The sequence below is a fragment of the Oncorhynchus nerka genome, linkage group LG23, assembly GCF_034236695.1.
Source record: "Oncorhynchus nerka isolate Pitt River linkage group LG23, Oner_Uvic_2.0, whole genome shotgun sequence".
Classification (NCBI taxonomy): domain Eukaryota; kingdom Metazoa; phylum Chordata; class Actinopteri; order Salmoniformes; family Salmonidae; genus Oncorhynchus; species Oncorhynchus nerka.
The window spans coordinates 7,275,500-7,297,027 of NC_088418.1; the positions used below are offsets into that span (position 1 = coordinate 7,275,500).

Consider the following 21,528-nt stretch of genomic DNA (forward strand, 5'->3'; position numbering starts at 1 on the left):
AGTTCAAGGTTTCAACAGAACGGCATCTCGGAACGTGCAACTCTCTGCCCTTGTCACAGATGGGCTATTGCAGCAGATGACTTGGGCTGTTGACCTTATTACTGCCACACTGGTAGTCATGAGTCATTACCGCAGTAAATTTCCACGTGACCCGTTGATGGACACGCTTTAGTAATACCCAACCTGCTAACAGACGGAGGCCTGGATATGAAGAAATGTGTTTATGTCAATTACCGGGAGTCTTTCGCATGACAATAACTGGCCCGCCACCGCCCTACAGATGATCACACCGGGATCCACATCTATCAGCTAGAAACAAGAAGAAGTGGCTCCAGTGGGCGCGCCATCACCAACACTGGACCAATGAGGAGTGGAGAAACATCGCCTGGTCCGACGAATTCCGGTTCCTGTTACGTCATGCTGATGGCAGAGTCAGGATTTGGCCTAAATAGCATGAGTCCATGGCCCCCATCCTGCCTGGTGTCAACGGTACAGGCTGGTGGCGGTGGTGTACTGGTGTGGGGAATGTTTTCCTGGCACACGTTATAGGTCCCTTTATACCAACTGAACAACGGTTTCCATTCCCCGGAGAATTCAGCCTGTTCTGGAGGCAAAGGGGTGTCCTACCCAGTACTAGATGGGTGTACCTAATAAACTGGCCACTTGAGTTTCCAGTGTATATATATCCCATATGACCAGATCCTCTCAGTGAAACAAAAGAGAGACAATCACTTTAGAGACACGAAGGTGTTGTAAAACTACAAAGAGCTCCACGCTGAATAGAAGTGTTTAATGCCAGTAAGTTTACACAATGTCTCGTGATCAATTACTCACCTAACGCTGCAGTAGCCTTCCCAACAACATAGATGGACTTGGCATTCCATTTGTCTTTTATGTCCATGTTCCACTCTATAAAATAGAAAACAGAAATTAAAACGAGTAGCTTTACATACACTTAACGCGTGTTGACTTTGTCCGTCTGAAAACGCACAAGACTAAGGCACAAGAGGCCTATCCTTTCCTAACAATTACATTTTTGTTTATGGGGGGCATTTTACAGGACATAGTTTTAAAAATCACATGAGATCTACTCACGTTCCGTTCTTTCATCATCTTCAAGACACATTTTGACGGCCTCCACCGCCCTCGGGCTGGTAAAAATCAGCCCGCCATGTCGTTCTGGCTGGAACAGCTGTAGTAGTAGAGACAACAGCTGTAGTAGTAGAGACAACAGCTGTAGGAGTAGAGACAACAGCTGTAGTAGTAGAGAGACAACAGCTGTAGTAGTAGAGACAACAGCTGTAGTAGAGAGACAACAGCTGTAGTAGTAGAGACAACAGCTGTAGGAGTAGAGACAACAGCTGTAGTAGTAGAGACAACAGCTGTAGGAGTAGAGACAACAGCTGTAGGAGTAGAGACAACAGCTGTAGTAGTAGTAGAGACAACAGCTGTAGTAGTAGAGACAACAGCTGTAGTAGTAGAGACAACAGCTGTAGTAGTAGAGACAACAGCTGTAGTAGTAGAGACAACAGCTGTAGTAGTAGAGACAACAGCTGTAGTAGTAGAGACAACAGCTGTAGTAGTAGAGACAACAGCTGTAGTAGTAGAGACAACAGCTGTAGTAGTAGTAGAGACAACAGCTGTAGTAGTAGAGACAACAGCTGTAGTAGTAGAGACAACAGCTGTAGTAGTAGAGACAACAGCTGTAGTAGTAGACAACAGCTGTAGACAACAGCTGTAGTAGTAGAGACAACAGCTGTAGTAGTAGAGACAACAGCTGTAGTAGTAGAGACAACAGCTGTAGTAGTAGAGACAACAGCTGTAGTAGTAGAGACAACAGCTGTAGTAGTAGAGACAACAGCTGTAGACAACAGCTGTAGTAGTAGAGACAACAGCTGTAGTAGTAGAGACAACAGCTGTAGTAGTAGTAGAGACAACAGCTGTAGTAGTAGAGACAACAGCTGTAGTAGTAGAGACAACAGCTGTAGTAGTAGAGACAACAGCTGTAGTAGTAGAGACAACAGCTGTAGTAGTAGAGACAACAGCTGTAGTAGTAGAGACTGCAGCTGTAGTAGAGACAACAGCTGTAGTAGTAGAGACAACAGCTGTAGTAGTAGAGACAACAGCTGTAGTAGTAGAGACAACAGCTGTAGTAGTAGAGAGACAACAGCTGTAGTAGTAGAGACAACAGCTGTAGTAGTAGAGACAACAGCTGTAGTAGAGAGACAACAGCTGTAGTAGTAGAGACAACAGCTGTAGTAGTAGAGACAACAGCTGTAGTAGTAGAGACAACAGCTGTAGAGAGAGACAACAGCTGTAGTAGTAGAGACAACAGCTGTAGTAGAGACAACAGCTGTAGGAGAGAGACAACAGCTGTAGTAGTAGAGACAACAGCTGTAGTAGTAGAGACAACAGCTGTAGTAGTAGAGACAACAGCTGTAGTAGTAGAGACAACAGCTGTAGTAGTAGAGAGACAACAGCTGTAGTAGAGACAACAGCTGTAGGAGTAGTAGCTGTAGAGACAACAGCTGTAGTAGTAGAGACAACAGCTGTAGTAGTAGAGACAACAGCTGTAGTAGTAGACAGCAGCTGTAGTAGTAGAGACAACAGCTGTAGTAGTACAACAGCTGTAGTAGTAGAGACAACAGCTGTAGTAGTAGTAGAGACAACAGCTGTAGTAGTAGAGACAACAGCTGTAGTAGTAGTAGAGACAACAGCTGTAGTAGTAGAGACAACAGCTGTAGTAGTAGAGACAACAGCTGTAGTAGTGTAGTAGAGAGACAACAGCTGTAGTAGTAGAGACAACAGCTGTAGTAGTAGAGACAACAGCTGTAGTAGTAGAGACAACAGCTGTAGTAGTAGAGACAACAGCTGTAGTAGTAGAGAGACAACAGCTGTAGTAGTGTAGAGACAACAGCTGTAGTAGTAGAGACAACAGCTGTAGTAGTAGAGAGACAACAGCTGTAGTAGTAGAGACAACAGCTGTAGTAGTAAGACAACAGCTGTAGTAGTAGAGACAACAGCTGTAGTAGTAGAGACAACAGCTGTAGTAGTAGAGACAACAGCTGTAGTAGTAGAGACAACAGCTGTAGTAGTAGAGACAACAGCTGTAGTAGTAGAGACAACAGCTGTAGTAGTAGAGACAACAGCTGTAGTAGTAGAGACAACAGCTGTAGTAGTGTAGGAGTAGACAACAGCTGTAGTAGTAGAGACAACAGCTGTAGTAGTAGAGACAACAGCTGTAGTAGTAGAGACAACAGCTGTAGTAGTAGAGACAACAGCTGTAGTAGTAGAGACAACAGCTGTAGACAACAGCTGTAGTAGTAGAGACAACAGCTGTAGTAGTAGAGACAACAGCTGTAGTAGTAGAGACAACAGCTGTAGTAGTAGAGACAACAGCTGTAGTAGTAGAGACAACAGCTGTAGTAGTAGAGACAACAGCTGTAGTAGTAGAGACAACAGCTGTAGTAGTAGAGACAACAGCTGTAGTAGTAGAGACAGTAGTAGTAGACAACAGCTGTAGTAGTAGAGACAACAGCTGTAGTAGTAGAGACAACAGCTGTAGTAGTAGAGACAACAGCTGTAGTAGTAGAGACAACAGCTGTAGTAGTAGAGACAACAGCTGTAGTAGTAGAGACAACAGCTGTAGTAGTAGAGACAACAGCTGTAGTAGTAGAGACAACAGCTGTAGTAGTGTAGTAGTAGAGACAACAGCTGTAGTAGTAGAGACAACAGCTGTAGTAGTAGAGACAACAGCTGTAGTAGAGACAACAGCTGTAGTAGTGTAGTAGAGACAACAGCTGTAGTAGTAGAGACAACAGCTGTAGTAGTAGTAGACAACAGCTGTAGTAGTAGAGACAACAGCTGTAGTAGTGTAGTGTAGTAGAGAGACAACAGCTGTAGTAGTAGAGACAACAGCTGTAGTAGTAGTAGAGACAACAGCTGTAGTAGTAGAGACAACAGCTGTAGTAGTAGAGACAACAGCTGTAGTAGTAGAGACAACAGCTGTAGTAGTAGAGACAACAGCTGTAGTAGTAGAGACAACAGCTGTAGTAGTAGAGACAACAGCTGTAGTAGTAGAGTAGTAGAGACAACAGCTGTAGTAGTAGAGACAACAGCTGTAGTAGTAGAGACAACAGCTGTAGTAGTAGAGACAACAGCTGTAGTAGTAGAGACAACAGCTGTAGTAGTAGAGACAACAGCTGTAGTAGTAGAGACAACAGCTGTAGTAGTAGAGACAACAGCTGTAGTAGTAGAGACAACAGCTGTAGTAGTAGAGACAACAGCTGTAGTAGTAGAGACAACAGCTGTAGTAGTAGAGACAACAGCTGTAGTAGTAGAGACAACAGCTGTAGTAGAGACAGCTAGAGACAACAGCTGTAGTAGTAGAGACAACAGCTGTAGTAGTAGAGACAACAGCTGTAGTAGTAGAGAGACAAGCTGTAGAGGCAACAGCTAGTAGAGACTGTAGTAGTAGAGACAACAGCTGTAGTAGTAGAGACAACAGCTGTAGTAGACAACAGCTGTAGTAGTAGAGAGACAACAGCTGTAGTAGTAGAGACAACAGCTGTAGTAGTAGAGACAACAGCTGTAGTAGTAGAGACAACAGCTGTAGTAGTAGAGACAACAGCTGTAGTAGTAGAGAGACAACAGCTGTAGTAGTAGAGACAACAGCTGTAGTAGTAGAGACAACAGCTGTAGTAGTAGAGACAACAGCTGTAGTAGTAGAGACAACAGCTGTAGTAGTAGAGACAACAGCTGTAGTAGTAGAGACAACAGCTGTAGTAGTAGAGACAACAGCTGTAGTAGTAGAGACAACAGCTGTAGTAGTAGAGACAACAGCTGTAGTAGTAGAGACAACAGCTGTAGTAGTAGAGACAACAGCTGTAGTAGTAGAGACAACAGCTGTAGTAGTAGACAACAGCTGTAGTAGTAGAGACAACAGCTGTAGTAGTGTAGTAGTAGAGACAACAGCTGTAGTAGTAGTAGAGACAACAGCTGTAGTAGTAGAGACAACAGCTGTAGTAGTAGAGACAACAGCTGTAGTAGTAGAGACAACAGCTGTAGTAGTAGTAGAGACAACAGCTGTAGTAGTAGAGACAACAGCTGTAGTAGTAGAGACAACAGCTGTAGTAGCAGAGACAACAGCTGTAGTAGTAGAGACAACAGCTGTAGTAGTAGAGACAACAGCTGTAGTAGTAGAGACAACAGCTGTAGTAGTAGAGACAACAGCTGTAGTAGTAGAGAGAGCTGTAGTAGTAGAGACAACAGCTGTAGTAGTAGAGACAACAGCTGTAGTGTAGTAGTAGTAGAGAGACAACAGCTGTAGTAGTAGAGACAACAGCTGTAGTAGTAGAGACAACAGCTGTAGTAGAGAGACAACAGCTGTAGTAGTAGTAGTAGAGACAACAGCTGTAGTAGTAGTAGAGACAACAGCTGTAGTAGTAGAGACAACAGCTGTAGTAGTAGAGACAACAGCTGTAGTAGTAGAGACAACAGCTGTAGTAGTAGTAGAGACAACAGCTGTAGTAGTAGAGACAACAGCTGTAGTAGTAGAGACAACAGCTGTAGTAGTAGAGACAACAGCTGTAGTAGTAGTAGAGACAACAGCTGTAGTAGTAGAGACAACAGCTGTAGTAGTAGTAGAGACAACAGCTGTAGTAGTAGAGACAACAGCTGTAGTAGTAGTAGAGACAACAGCTGTAGTAGTAGAGACAACAGCTGTAGTAGTAGAGACAACAGCTGTAGTAGTAGAGACAACAGCTGTAGTAGTAGAGACAACAGCTGTAGTAGTAGAGACAACAGCTGTAGTAGTAGAGACAACAGCTGTAGTAACAACACTAAACAGAAACCAAACAGTTCAACGTTCAGTAACACTTTACACCCGTGATAACCATGTCATAATATGTCATAACACTGTCATGACCCTTACATACACACACACACACACACACACACACACACACATCTGTTGTTAAATATATTGTGTTATTTTATGGCTGGTTATGACACCTACATAAGAGTGTCAAAACCCACATTTATTCAAATGTGTTTTTCCCTGACAAGAAGTTTCCTTTCGTTTTGAAAGTGTGCTTCTTTATTGTTGTTGTTTACATGGACTAAGATAATACACTCTATGACACTGTCACGAAGCTTTATGACACTGTCACGAAGCGTTATGACCATCCTGTGTCACTTTACTTGGACTAAGATAAGACACTCTATGACACTGTCACGAAGCGTTATGACCATCCTGTGTCACTTTACTTGGACTAAGATAATACACTCTATGACACTGTCACGAAGCGTTATGACACTGTCACGAAGCGTTATGACCATCCTGTGTCACTTTACTTGGACTAAGATAATACACTCTATGACACTGTCACGAAGCGTTATGACCATCCTGTCACTTGGACTAAGATAATACACTCTATGACACTGTCCTGACACTGTCACGACCATCCTGTGTCACTTTACTTGATAAGATACACTCTATGACACTGTCACGAAGCGTTATGACACTGTCACGAAGCGTTATGACCGCCCTGTGTCACTTTACTTGGACTAAGATACACTCTATGACACTGTCACGAAGCGTTATGACCATCCTGTGTCACTTTACTTGGACTAAGATAAGACACTCTATGACACTGTCACGAAGCTTTATGACCATCCTGTGTCACTTTCTTGGACTAAGATAAGACACTCTATGACACTGTCACGAAGCGTTATGACCATCCTGTGTCACTTTACTTGGACTAAGATAATACACTCTATGACACTGTCACGAAGCTTTATGACACTGTCACGAAGCGTTATGACCATCCTGTGTCACTTTACTTGGACTAAGATACACTCTATGACACTGTCACGAAGCATTATGACTCCTGTGTCGCTTTACTTGACACTGACACTCACGACACTGTCACGAAGCGTTATGACCATCCTGTGTCACTTTACTTGGACTAAGATACACTCTATGACACTGTCCACACTGTCACATGACCGCCCTGTGTCACTTTACTTGGACTAAGATACACTCTATGACACTGTCACGAAGCGTTATGACCATCCTGTGTCACTTTACTTGGACTAAGATAAGACACTCTATGACACTGTCACGAAGCTTTATGACCATCCTGTGTCACTTTACTTGGACTAAGATAAGACACTCTATGACACTGTCACGAAGCGTTATGACCATCCTGCGTCACTTTACTTGGACTAAGATAATACACTCTATGACACTGTCACGAAGCGTTATGACCATCCTGTGTCACTTTACTTGGACTAAGATAATCTTCCGTGTTGGAGCGAGCGAGCGGTCGCATCTGCACTCGGTCCGCAGGAGACACTGCAACCGAATTGAACTTCCTCACTCAACAACCCGGTCGCATTTCGCTTCACAGGTAGTATCACATTTTTCATTTAATTTCATTACAGTACAACGGCTTGATTTGTTTGATCGTAGCTAGCTACATAGCTAGCTACATAGCCGTCTTTGTATCAAAGATAATTGTGTAGTCTTGAGCGATTTCCTAGGTTAGCTAGCCAGCTATTGTCGTTCTTTTAACGCAACGTAACGTAATCAACACTGCTAGCTAGCCAGCTAGCCCCGAATAGCAGCACAGTAGCACAGTAGAAACTATTACACTCAACGGAACGACTTGATTAGTGTAGTGTCAACAACGCAGACACTGCCAGCTAGCCTACATAGTCAACAACGCAGCCTCTGCCAGCTAGCCTACTTCAGCAGTACTGTATCATTTTAATCATTTTAGTCAATAAGATTCTTGCTACGTAAGCTTAACTTTCTGAACACTCGAGACGTGTAGTCCACTTGTCATTCCAATCTCCTTTGCATTAGCGTAGCCTCTTGTGTAGCCTGTCAACTATGTGTCTGTCTATCCCTGTTCTCTCCTCTCTGCACAGACCATACAAACGCTCCACACCGCGTGGCCGCGGCCACCCTAATCTGGTGGTCCCAGCGCGCACGACCCACGTGGAGTTCCAGGTCTCCGGTAGCCTCTGGAACTGCCGATCTGCGGCCAACAAGGCAGAGTTCATCTCAGCCTATGCCCCCTCCAGTCCCTCGACTTCTTGGCACTGACGGAAACATGGATCACCACAGACAACACTGCTACTCCTACTGCTCTCTCTTCGTCTGCCCACGTGTTCTCGCACACCCCGAGAGCTTTTGGTCAGCGGGGTGGTGGCACTGGGATCCTCATCTCTCCCAAGTGGTCATTCTCTCTTTCTCCCCTTACCCATCTGTCTATCGCCTCCTTTGAATTCCATGCTGTCACAGTTACCAGCCCTTTCAAGCTTAACATCCTTATCATTTATCGCCCTCCAGGTTCCCTCGGAGAGTTCATCAATGAGCTTGATGCCTTGATAAGCTCCTTTCCTGAGGACGGCTCACCTCTCACAGTTCTGGGCGACTTTAACCTCCCCACGTCTACCTTTGACTCATTCCTCTCTGCCTCCTTCTTTCCACTCCTCTCCTCTTTTGACCTCACCCTCTCACCTTCCCCCCTACTCACAAGGCAGGAAATACGCTCGACCTCATCTTTACTAGATGCTGTTCTTCCACTAACCTCATTGCAACTCCTCCAAGTCTCCGACCACTACCTTGTGTCCTTTTCCCTCTCGCTCTCATCCAACACTTCCCACACTGCCCCTACTCGGATGGTATCGCGCCGTCCCAACCTTCGCTCTCTCTCCCCCGCTACTCTCTCCTCTTCCATCCTATCATCTCTTCCCTCTGCTCAAACCTTCTCCAACCTATCTCCTGCTTCTGCCTCCTCAACCCTCCTCTCCTCCCTTTCTGCATCCTTTGACTCTCTATGTCCCCTATCCTCCAGGCCGGCTCGGTCCTCCCTCCCGCTCCGTGGCTCGACGACTCATTGCGAGCTCACAGAACAGGGCTCCGGGCAGCCGAGCGGAAATGGAGGAAAACTCGCCTCCCTGCGGACCTGACATCCTTTCACTCCCTCCTCTCTACATTTTCCTCTTCTCTCTCTGCTGCTAAAGCCACTTTCTACCACTCTAAATTCCAAGCATCTGCCTCTAACCCTAGGAAGCTCTTTGCCACCTTCTCCTCCCTCTTGAATCCTCCTCCCCCTCCCCCTCCTCCTCTCTGCAGATGACTTCGTCAACCATTTTGAAAAGAAGGTCGACGACATCCGATCCTCGTTTGCTAAGTCAAACGACACCGCTGGTTCTGCACACACTGCCCTACCCTGTGCTCTGACCTCTTTCTCCCCTCTCTCTCCAGATGACATCTCGCATCTTGTGACGGCCGGCCGCCCAACAACCTGCCCGCTTGACCCTATCCCCTCCTCTCTTCTCCAGACCATTTCCGGAGACCTTCTCCCTTACCTCACCTCGCTCATCAACTCATCCCTGACCGCTGCCTACGTCCCTCCCGTCTTCAAGAGAGCGAGAGTTGCACCCCTTCTGAAAAAACCTACACTCGATCCCTCCGATGTCAACAACTACAGACCAGTATCCCTTCTTTCTTTTCTCTCCAAAACTCTTGAACGTGCCGTCCTTGGCCAGCTCTCCCGCTATCTCTCTCAGAATGACCTTCTTGATCCAAATCAGTCAGGTTTCAAGACTAGTCATTCAACTGAGACTGCTCTTCTCTGTATCACGGAGGCACTCCGCACTGCTAAAGCTAACTCTCTCTCCTCTGCTCTCATCCTTCTAGACCTATCGACTGCCTTCGATACTGTGAACCATCAGATCCTCCTCTCCACCCTCTCCGAGTTGGGCATCTCCGGCGCGGCCCATGCTTGGATTGCGTCCTACCTGACAGGTCGCTCCTACCAGGTGGCGTGGCGAGAATCTGTCTCCTCACCACGCGCTCTCACCACTGGTGTCCCCAGGGCTCTGTTCTAGGCCCTCTCCTATTCTCGCTATACACCAAGTCACTTGGCTCTGTCATAACCTCACATGGTCTCTCCTATCATTGCTATGCAGACGACACACAATTAATCTTCCTTTCCCCCTCTGATGACCAGGTGGCGAATCGCATCTCTGCATGTCTGGCAGACATATCAGTGTGGATGACGGATCACCACCTCAAGCTGAACCTCGGCAAGACGGAGCTGCTCTTCCTCCCGGGGAAGGACTGCCCGTTCCATGATCTCACCATCACGGTTGACAACTCCATCGTGTCCTCCTCCCAGAGCGCTAAGAACCTTGGCGTGATCCTGGACAACACCCTGTCGTTCTCAACTAACATCAAGGCGGTGGCCCGTTCCTGTAGGTTCATGCTCTACAACATCCGCAGAGTACGACCCTGCCTCACACAGGAAGCGGCGCAGGTCCTAATCCAGGCACTTGTCATCTCCCGTCTGGATTACTGCAACTCGCTGTTGGCTGGGCTCCCTGCCTGTGCCATTAAACCCCTACAACTCATCCAGAACGCCGCAGCCCGTCTGGTGTTCAACCTTCCCAAGTTCTCTCACGTCACCCCGCTCCTCCGCTCTCTCCACTGGCTTCCAGTTGAAGCTCGCATCCGCTACAAGACCATGGTGCTTGCCTACGGAGCTGTGAGGGGAACGGCACCTCAGTACCTCCAGGCTCTGATCAGGCCCTACACCCAAACAAGGGCACTGCGTTCATCCACCTCTGGCCTGCTCGCCTCCCTACCACTGAGGAAGTACAGTTCCCGCTCAGCCCAGTCAAAACTGTTCGCTGCTCTGGCCCCCCAATGGTGGAACAAACTCCCTCACGACGCCAGGACAGCGGAGTCAATCACCACCTTCCGGAGACACCTGAAACCCCACCTCTTTAAGGAATACCTAGGATAGGATAAAGTAATCCCTCTCACCCCCCCCCTTAAAAGACCTAGATGCACTATTGTAAAGTGGCTGTTCCACTGGATGTCATAAGGTGAATGCACCAATTTGTAAGTCGCTCTGGATAAGAGCGTCTGCTAAATGACTTAAATGTAAATGTAAAAATAATACACTCTATGACACTGTCACGAAGCATTATGACCATCCTGTGTCGCTTTACTTGGACTAAGATAATACACTCTATGACACTGTCACGAAGCGTTATGACCATCCTGCGTCACTTTACTTGGACTAAGATAATACACTCTATGACACTGTCACGAAGCGTTATGACCATCCTGTGTCACTTTACTTGGACTAAGATACACTCTATGACACTGTCACGAAGCGTTATGACCATCCTGTGTCGCTTTACTTGGACTAAGATAATACACTCTATGACACTGTCACGAAGCTTTATGACCATCCTGCGTCACTTTACTTGGACTAAGATAATACACTCTATGACACTGTCACGAAGCATTATGACCATCCTGTGTCACTTTACTTGGACTAAGATAATACACTCTCTAAGATAATACACTCTATGACACTGTCACGAAGCGTTATGACCATCCTGTGTCACTTTACTTGGACTAAGATAATACACTCTCTAAGATAATACACTCTATGACACTGTCACGAAGCGTTATGACACTGTCACGAAGCGTTATGACACTGTCACGAAGCGTTATGACCATCCTGTGTCACTTTACTTGGACTAAGATGGATAAGAGCGTCTGCTAAATGACTTAAATGTAAATGTAATAATACACTCTCTAAGATAATACACCTACTAGCCATTAAAGCCAGGCCTATCACGTACACGTCCTTACGTCAATCAGCCAAAAAGGTGTCTTGTCCTACTCCTGAAATCTGCTCCTCCATTCATCCCAGTCATCAACAATAGAGCATTGTGGGTAGGCGCATGTCTGACATTAATTTTGCGTGCATTTATAAAGATAATTTAATATAGTCAATTTCAGAAAGTATTATATAACATAAACATACTGTTGACCAGTAGGCTATGGTGGAATGGAATGTTCTACCTTGTGTGGTAGGTTTAGTCAGTGTCCTAACCAGCCATAAAGTAACTAACCTTGGTAGGTTTAGTCAGTGTCCTCATCCATAAAGTAACTAACCTTGGTAGGTTTAGTCAGTGTCCTCATCCATAAAGTAACTAACCTTGGTAGGTTTAGTCAGTGTCCTAACCAGCCATAAAGTAACTAACGTTGGTAGGTTTAGTCAGTGTCCTAACCAGCCATAAAGTCACTAACCTTGGTAGGTTTAGTCAGTGTCCTCATCCATAAAGTAACTAACCTTGGTAGGTTTAGTCAGTGTCCTCATCCATAAAGTAACTAACCGTGGTAGGTTTAGTCAGTGTCCTAACCAGCCATAAAGTAACTAACCTTGGTAGGTTTAGTCAGTGTCCTCATCCATAAAGTAACTAACCTTGGTAGGTTTAGTCAGTGTCCTCATCCATAAAGTAACTAACCTTGGTAGGTTTAGTCAGTGTCCTAACCAGACATAAAGTAACTAACCTTGGTAGGTTTAGTCAGTGTCCTCATCCATAAAGTAACTAACCTTGGTAGGTTTAGTCAGTGTCCTAACCAGCCATAAAGTAACTCACCTTGGTAGGTTTAGTCAGTGACCTAACCAGCCATAAAGTCACTAACCTTGGTAGGTTTAGTCAGTGTCCTAACCAGCCATAAAGTAACTAACCTTGGTAGGTTTAGTCAGTGTCCTAACCAGCCATAAAGTAACTAACCTTGGTAGGTTTAGTCAGTGTCCTAACCAGCCATAAAGTAACTAACCTTGGTAGGTTTAGTCAGTGTCCTAACCAGCCATAAAGTAACTAACCTTGGTAGGTTTAGTCAGTGTCCTAACCAGTCATAAAGTAACTAACCTTGGTAGGTTTAGTCAGTGTCCTAACCAGCCAAAAAGTAACTAACCTTGGTAGGTTTAGTCAGTGTCCTCATCCATAAAGTAACTAACCTTGGTAGGTTTAGTCAGTGTCCTAACCAGACATAAAGTAACTAACCTTGGTAGGTTTAGTCAGTGTCCTAACCAGTCATAAAGTAACTAACCGTGGTAGGTTTAGTCAGTGTCCTAACCAGCCATAAAGTCACTAACCTTTGTAGGTTTAGTCAGTGTCCTCATCCATAAAGTAACTAACCTTGGTAGGTTTAGTCAGTGTCCTCATCCATAAAGTAACTAACCTTGGTAGGTTTAGTCAGTGTCCTAACCAGACATAAAGTAACTAACCTTGGTAGGTTTAGTCAGTGTCCTAACCAGCCATAAAGTAACTAACCTTGGTAGGTTTAGTCAGTGTCCTAACCAGCCATAAAGTAACTAACCTTGGTAGGTTTAGTCAGTGTCATAACCAGACATAAAGTAACTAACCTTGGTAGGTTTAGTCAGTGTCCTAACCAGACATAAAGTAACTAACCTTGGTAGGTTTAGTCAGTGTCTTCATCCATAAAGTAACTAACCTTGGTAGGTTTAGTCAGTGTCATAACCAGCCATAAAGTAACTAACCTTGGTAGGTTTAGTCAGTGTCCTAACCAGCCAAAAAGTAACTAACCTTGGTAGGTTTAGTCAGTGTCCTCATCCATAAAGTAACTAACCTTGGTAGGTTTAGTCAGTGTCATAACCAGACATGAAGTAACTAACCTTGGTAGGTTTAGTCAGTGTCATAACCAGACATAAAGTAACTAACCTTGGTAGGTTTAGTCAGTGTCCTAACCAGTCATAAAGTAACTAACCTTGGTAGGTTTAGTCAGTGTCCTAACCAGCCATAAAGTAACTAACCTTGGTAGGTTTAGTCAGTGTCCTAACCAGACATAAAGTAACTAACCTTGGTAGGTTTAGTCAGTGTCCTAACCAGCCATAAAGTAACTAACCTTGGTAGGTTTAGTCAGTGTCCTAACCAGCCATAAAGTAACTAACCTTGGTAGGTTTAGTCAGTGTCCTAACCAGACATAAAGTAACTAACCTTGGTAGGTTTAGTCAGTGTCCTAACCAGCCATAAAGTAACTAACCTTGGTAGGTTTAGTCAGTGTCCTAACCAGCCATAAAGTAACTAACCTTGGTAGGTTTAGTCAGTGTCCTAACCAGACATAAAGTAACTAACCTTGGTAGGTTTAGTCAGTGTCCTAACCAGCCATAAAGTAACTAACCTTGGTAGGTTTAGTCAGTGTCCTAACCAGTCATAAAGTAACTAACCTTGGTAGGTTTAGTCAGTGTCCTAACCAGCCAAAAAGTAACTAACCTTGGTAGGTTTAGTCAGTGTCTTCATCCATAAAGTAACTAACCGTGGTAGGTTTAGTCAGTGTCCTCATCCATAAAGTAACTAACCTTGGTAGGTTTAGTCAGTGTCCTAACCAGTCATAAAGTAACTAACCTTGGTAGGTTTAGTCAGTGTCATAACCAGACATAAAGTAACTAACCTTGGTAGGTTTAGTCAGTGTCCTCATCCATAAAGTAACTAACCTTGGTAGGTTTAGTCAGTGTCATAACAAGTCATAAAGTAACTAACCGTGGTAGGTTTTAGTCAGTGTCCTAACCAGCCATAAAGTAACTAACCTTGGTAGGTTTAGTCAGTGTCCTAACCAGTCATAAAGTAACTAACCTTGGTAGGTTTAGTCAGTGTCATAACCAGACATAAAGTAACTAACCTTGGTAGGTTTAGTCAGTGTCCTCATCCATAAAGTAACTAACCTTGGTAGGTTTAGTCAGTGTCATAACCAGTCATAAAGTAACTAACCGTGGTAGGTTTAGTCAGTGTCCTAACCAGCCATAAAGTAACTAACCTTGGTAGGTTTAGTCAGTGTCCTAACCAGACATAAAGTAACTAACCTTGGTAGGTTTAGTCAGTGTCCTCATCCATAAAGTAACTAACCTTGGTAGGTTTAGTCAGTGTCCTAACCAGCCATAAAGTAACTAACCTTGGTAGGTTTAGTCAGTGTCCTAACCAGACATAAAGTAACTAACCTTGGTAGGTTTAGTCAGTGTCCTAACCAGCCATAAAGTAACTAACCGTGGTAGGTTTAGTCAGTGTCCTAACCAGTCATAAAGTAACTAACCTTGGTAGGTTTAGTCAGTGTCCTAACCAGTCATAAAGTAACTAACCTTGGTAGGTTTAGTCAGTGTCCTCATCCATAAAGTAACTAACCTTGGTAGGTTTAGTCAGTGTCCTAACTAGCCATAAAGTAACTAACCTTGGTAGGTTTAGTCAGTGTCCTAACCAGCCATAAAGTAACTAACCTTGGTAGGTTTAGTCAGTGTCCTAACCAGTCATTTACATTTACATTTAAGTCATTTAGCAGACGCTCTTATCCAGAGCGACTTACAAATTGGTGCATTCACCTTATGACCTCCAGTGGAACAGTAGTGCATCTAAATCTTTTCAGGGGAGGGGGTGAGAGGGATTACTTTATCCTATCCTAGGTATTCCTTAAAGAGGTGGGGTTTCAGGTGTCTCCGGAAGGTGGTGATTGACTCCGCTGTCCTGGCGTCGTGAGGGAGTTTGTTCCACCATTGGGGGGCCAGAGCAGCGAACAGTTTTGACTGGGCTGAGCGGGAACTGTACTTCCTCAGTGGTAGGGAGGCGAGCAGGCCAGAGGTGGATGAACGCAGTGCCCTTGTTTGGGTGTAGGGCCTGATCAGAGCCTGGAGGTACTGAGGTGCCGTTCCCCTCACAGCTCCGTAGGCAAGCACCATGGTCTTGTAGCGGATGCGAGCTTCAACTGGAAGCCAGTGGAGGGAGCGGAGGAGCGGGGTGACGTGAGAGAACTTGGGAAGGTTGAACACCAGACGGGCTGCGGCGTTCTGGATGAGTTGTAGGGGTTTAATGGCACAGGCAGGGAGCCCAGCCAACAGCGAGTTGCAGTAATCCAGACGGGAGATGACAAGTGCCTGGATTAGGACCTGCGCCGCTTCCTGTGTGAGGCAGGGTCGTACTCTGCGGATGTTGTAGAGCATGAACCTACAGGAACGGGCCACCGCCTTGATGTTAGTTGAGAACGACAGGGTGTTGTCCAGGATCACGCCAAGGTTCTTAGCGCTCTGGGAGGAGGACACAATGGAGTTGTCAACCGTGATGGCGAGATCATGGAACGGGCAGTCCTTCCCGGGAGGAAGAGCAGCTCCGTCTTGCCGAGGTTCAGCTTGAGGTGGTGATCCGTCATCCACACGGATATGTCTGCAAGACATGCAGAGATGCGATTCGCCACCTGGTCATCAGAAGGGGGAAAGGAGAAGATTAATTGTGTGTCGTCTGCATAGCAATGATAGGAGAGACCATGTGAGGTTATGACAGAGCCAAGTGACTTGGTGTATAGCGAGAATAGGAGAGGGCCTAGAACAGAGCCCTGGGGACACCAGTGGTGAGAGCACGTGGTGTGGAGACGGATTCTCGCCACGCCACCTGGTAGGAGCGACCTGTCAGGTAGGACGCAATCAGCGTGGGCCGCGGGAGATGCCCAACTCGGAGAGGGTGGAGAGGAGGATCTGATGGTTCACAGTATCGAAGGCAGCCGATAGGTCTAGAAGGATGAGAGCAGAGGAGAGAGAGTTAGCTTTAGCAGTGCGGAGCGCCTCCGTGATACAGAGAAGAGCAGTCTCAGTTGAATGACTAGTCTTGAAACCTGACTGATTTGGATCAAGAAGGTCATTCTGAGAGAGATAGCGGGAGAGCTGGCCAAGGACGGCACGTTCAAGAGTTTTGGAGAGAAAAGAAAGAAGGGATACTGGTCTGTAGTTGTTGACATCGGAGGGATCGAGTGTAGGTTTTTCAGAAGGGGTGCAACTCTCGCTCTCTTGAAGACGGAAGGGACGTAGCCAGCGGTCAGGGATGAGTTGATGAGCGAGGTGAGGTAAGGGAGGAGGTCTCCGGAAATGGTCTGGAGAAGAGAGGAGGGGATAGGGTCAAGCGGGCAGGTTGTAGGGCGGCCGGCCGTCACAAGACGCGAGATTTCATCTGGAGAGAGAGGGAGAAAGAGGTCAGAGCACAGGGTAGGGCAGTGTGAGCAGAACCAGCGGTGTCGTTTGACTTAGCAAACGAGGATCGGATGTCGTCGACCTTCTTTTCAAAATGGTTGACGAAGTCATCTGCAGAGAGGGAGGAGGGGGGAGGGGAGGAGGATTCAGGAGGGAGGAGAAGGTTGCAAAGAGCTTCCTAGGGTTAGAGGCAGATGCTTGGAATTTAGAGTGGTAGAAAGTGGCTTTAGCAGCAGAGAGAGAAGAGGAAAATGTAGAGAGGAGGGAGTGAAAGGATGTCAGGTCCGCAGGGAGGCGAGTTTTCCTCCATTTCCGCTCGGCTGCCCGGAGCCTGTTCTGTGAGCTCGCAATGAGTCGTCGAGCCACGGAGCGGGAGGGAGGACCGAGCCGGCCTGGAGGATAGGGGACATAGAGAGTCAAAGGATGCAGAAAGGGAGGAGAGGAGGGTTGAGGAGGCAGAATCAGGAGATAGGTTGGAGAAGGTTTGAGCAGAGGGAAGAGATGATAGGATGGAAGAGGAGAGAGTAGCGGGGAGAGAGAGCGAAGGTTGGGACGGCGCGATACCATCCGAGTAGGGGCAGTGTGGGAAGTGTTGGATGAGAGCGAGAGGGAAAAGGATACAAGGTAGTGGTCGGAGACTTGGAGGGGAGTTGCAACGAGGTTAGTGGAAGAACAGCATCCAGTAAAGATGAGGTCGGCGTATTTCCTGCCTTGTGAGTAGGGGGAAGGTGAGAGGGTGAGGTCAAAAGAGGAGAGGAGGGAAAGAAGGAGGCAGAGAGGAATGAGTCAAAGGTAGGCGTGGGGAGGTTAAAGTCGCCCAGAACTGTGAGAGGTGAGCCGTCCTCAGGAAAGGAGCTTATCAAGGCATCAAGCTCATTGATGAACTCTCCGAGGAACCTGGAGGGCGATAAATGATAAGGATGTTAAGCTTGAAAGGGCTGGTAACTGTGACAGCATGGAATTCAAAGGAGGCGATAGACAGATGGGTAAGGGGAGAAAGAGAGAATGACCACTTGGGAGAGATGAGGATCCCGGTGCCACCACCCCGCTGACCAGAAGCTCTCGGGGTGTGCGAGAACACGTGGGCAGACGAAGAGAGAGCAGTAGGAGTAGCAGTGTTGTCTGTGGTGATCCATGTTTCCGTCAGTGCCAAGAAGTCGAGGGACTGGAGGGAGACATAGGCGGAGATGAACTCTGCCTTGTTGGCCGCAGATCGGCAGTTCCAGAGGCTACCGGAGACCTGGAACTCCACGTGGGTCGTGCGCGCTGGGACCACCAGATTAGGTGGCCGCGGCCACGCGGTGTGGGAGCGTTTGTATGGTCTGTGCAGAGAGGAGAGAACAGGGATAGACAGACACATAGTTGACAGGCTACACAAGAGGCTACGCTAATGCAAAGGAGATTGGAATGACAAGTGGACTACACGTCACGAGTGTTCAGAGAGTTAAGCTTACGTAGCAAGAATCTTATTGACTAAAATGATTAAAATGATACAGTACTGCTGAAGTAGGCTAGCTGGCATTGGCTGCGTTGTTGACACTACACTAATCAAGTCGTTCCGTTGACTGTAATAGTTTCTACTGTGCTGCTATTCGGGGCTAGCTGGCTAGCTAGCAGTGTTGATTACGTTACGTTGCGTTAAAAGAACGACAATAGCTGGCTAGGTAACCTAGGAAATCGCTCTAGACTACACAATTATCTTTGATACAAAGACGGCTATGTAGCTAGCTATGTAGCTAGCTACGATCAAACAAATCAAGCCGTTGTACTGTAATGAAATGAAATGAAAAATGTGATACTACCTGTGGAGCGAAGCGAAATGCGACCGGATTGTTGAGTGCAGAAGTTCTGTTCGGTAGACGTTGGCTAGCTGTTGGCTAGCTAGCAGAGTCTCCTATGTTAAGGACGACATAAAACTACACACTCTAAACTACACAATTATCTTGGGTACGAAGACAGCAAAGACAACTATGTAGCTAGCTAACACTACACTAATCAAGTCGTTCAGTTGAGTGTAATAGTTGTGCTGCTAATCGGTAGACGGTGGACTAGCTAACGGTGGACGTTAGCTAGCTGGCTAGCTGCAGGGCAGTGTAGACTGCGTTAGGACGACGAAATACGATAATTACGCAATTATCTATGATACAAAGACGGCTGTGTAGCTAGCTAAGAAGGAATTGCTAAGATTAGACAAATCAAACCGTTGTACTATAATGAAATGTAATGAAATGTAATACTACCTGCGGACCGAGTGCAGATGCGACTGTGTAGTGTGTAGTCATAAAGTAACTAACCTTGGTAGGTTTAGTCAGTGTCCTAACCAGCCAAAAAGTAACTAACCTTGGTAGGTTTAGTCAGTGTCTTCATCCATAAAGTAACTAACCGTGGTAGGTTTAGTCAGTGTCCTCATCCATAAAGTAACTAACCTTGGTAGGTTTAGTCAGTGTCCTAACCAGTCATAAATTAACTAACCTTGGTAGGTTTAGTCAGTGTCATAACCAGACGTAAAGTAACTAACCTTGGTAGGTTTAGTCAGTGTCCTCATCCATAAAGTAACTAACCTTGGTAGGTTTAGTCAGTGTCATAACCAGACATAAAGTTATGTCTGGTTGGAGCGAGCGGTCGCATCTGCACTCGGTCCGCAGGTAGTATTACATTTCATTACATTTCATTATAGTACAACGGTTTGATTTGTCTAATCTTAGCAATTTCTTCTTAGCTAGCTACATAGCCGTCTTTGTATCATAGATAATTGCGTAATTATCGTATTTCGTCGTCCTAACGCAGTCTACACTGCCCTGCAGCTAGCCAGCTAGCTAACGTCCACCGTTAGCTAGTCCACCGTCTACCGATTAGCAGCACAACTATTACACTCAACTGAACGACTTGATTAGTGTAGTGTTAGCTAGCTACATAGTTGTCTTTGCTGTCTTCGTACCCAAGATAATTGTGTAGTTTAGAGTGTGTAGTTTTATGTCGTCCTTAACATAGGAGACTCTGCTAGCTAGCCAACAGCTAGCCAACGTCTACCGAACAGAACTTCTGCACTCAACATTCCGGTCGCATTTCGCCGCTCCACAGGTAGTATCACATTTTTCATTTCATTACAGTACAACGGCTTGATTTGTTTGATCGTAGCTAGCTACATAGCTAGCTACATAGCCGTCTTTGTATCAAAGATAATTGTGTAGTCTAGAGCGATTTCCTAGGTTAGCTAGCCAGCTATTGTCGTTCTTTTAACGCAACGTAACGTAATCAACACTGCTAGCTAGCCAGCTAGCCCCGAATAGCAGCACAGTAGAAACTATTACACTCAACGGAACGACTTGATTAGTGTAGTGTCAACAACGCAGCCAATGCCAGCTAGCCTACATAGTCAACAACGCAGCCTCTGCCAGCTAGCCTACTTCAGCAGTACTGTATCATTTTAATCATTTTAGTCAATAAGATTCTTGCTACGTAAGCAACTTTCTGAACACTCGTGACGTGTAGTCCACTTGTCATTCCAATCTCCTTTGCATTAGCGTAGCCTCTTGTGTAGCCTGTCAACTATGTGTCTGTCTATCCCTGTTCTCTCCTCTCTGCACAGACCATACAAACGCTCCACACCGCGTGGCCGCGGCACCCTAATCTGGTGGTCCCAGCGCGCACGACCCACGTGGAGTTCCAGGTCTCCGGTAGCCTCTGGAACTGCCGATCTGCGGCCAACAAGGCAGAGTTCATCTCCGCCTATGTCTCCCTCCAGTCCCTCGACTTCTTGGCACTGACGGAAACATGGATCACCACAGACAACACTGCTACTCCTACTGCTCTCTCTTCGTCTGCCCACGTGTTCTCGCACACCCCGAGAGCTTCTGGTCAGCGGGGTGGTGGCACCGGGATCCTCATCTCTCCCAAGTGGTCATTCTCTCTTTCTCCCTTACCCATCTGTCTATCGCCTCCTTTGAATTCCATGCTGTCACAGTTACCAGCCCTTTCAAGCTTAACATCCTTATCATTTATCGCCCTCCAGGTTCCCTCGGAGAGTTCATCAATGAGCTTGATGCCTTGATAAGCTCCTTTCCTGAGGACGGCTCACCTCTCACAGTTCTGGGCGACTTTAACCTCCCCCCACGCCTACCTTTGACTCATTCCTCTCTGCCTCCTTCTTTCCACTCCTCTCCTCTTTTGACCTCACCCTCTCACCTTCCCCCCTACTCACAAGGCAGGAAATACGCTCGACCTCATCTTTACTAGATGCTGTTCTTCCACTAACCTCGTTGCAACTCCCCTCCAAGTCTCCGACCACTACCTTGTATCCTTTTCCCTCTCGCTCTCATCCAACACTTCCCACACTGCCCCTACTCGGATGGTATCGCGCCGTCCCAACCTTCGCTCTCTCTCCCCCGCTACTCTCTCCTCTTCCATCCTATCATCTCTTCCCTCTGCTCAAACCTTCTCCAACCTATCTCCTGATTCTGCCTCCTCAACCCTCCTCTCCTCCCTTTCTGCATCCTTTGACTCTCTATGTCCCCTATCCTCCAGGCCGGCTCGGTCCTCCCCTCCCGCTCCGTGGCTCGACGACTCATTGCGAGCTCACAGAACAGGGCTCCGGGCAGCCGAGCGGAAATGGAGGAAAACTCGCCTCCCTGCGGACCTGACATCCTTTCACTCCCTCCTCTCTACATTTTCCTCTTCT

The 21,528-nt window shown here is 46.5% G+C and overlaps 1 protein-coding gene across 3 annotated transcripts in view; it reads right to left on the minus strand.

Moving 5' to 3' along the window:
- Nucleotides 1-21,528, minus strand: part of LOC115116336 (uroporphyrinogen-III synthase-like) — a 38,088-nt gene that overhangs the window by 10,755 nt on the left and 5,805 nt on the right. For 2 of the 3 annotated variants that reach the window (XM_065007815.1, XM_065007814.1), the window contains exons 4-5: nt 1,096-1,213; nt 835-909 (exon numbers count right to left, since the gene is read on the minus strand). In XM_065007815.1, coding sequence (XP_064863887.1) covers nt 835-909; nt 1,096-1,213 — 193 coding nt within the window. The remainder of the gene's footprint in view (nt 1-834; nt 910-1,095; nt 1,214-21,528) is intronic. The other variant, XM_065007816.1, reaches the window with a different exon arrangement.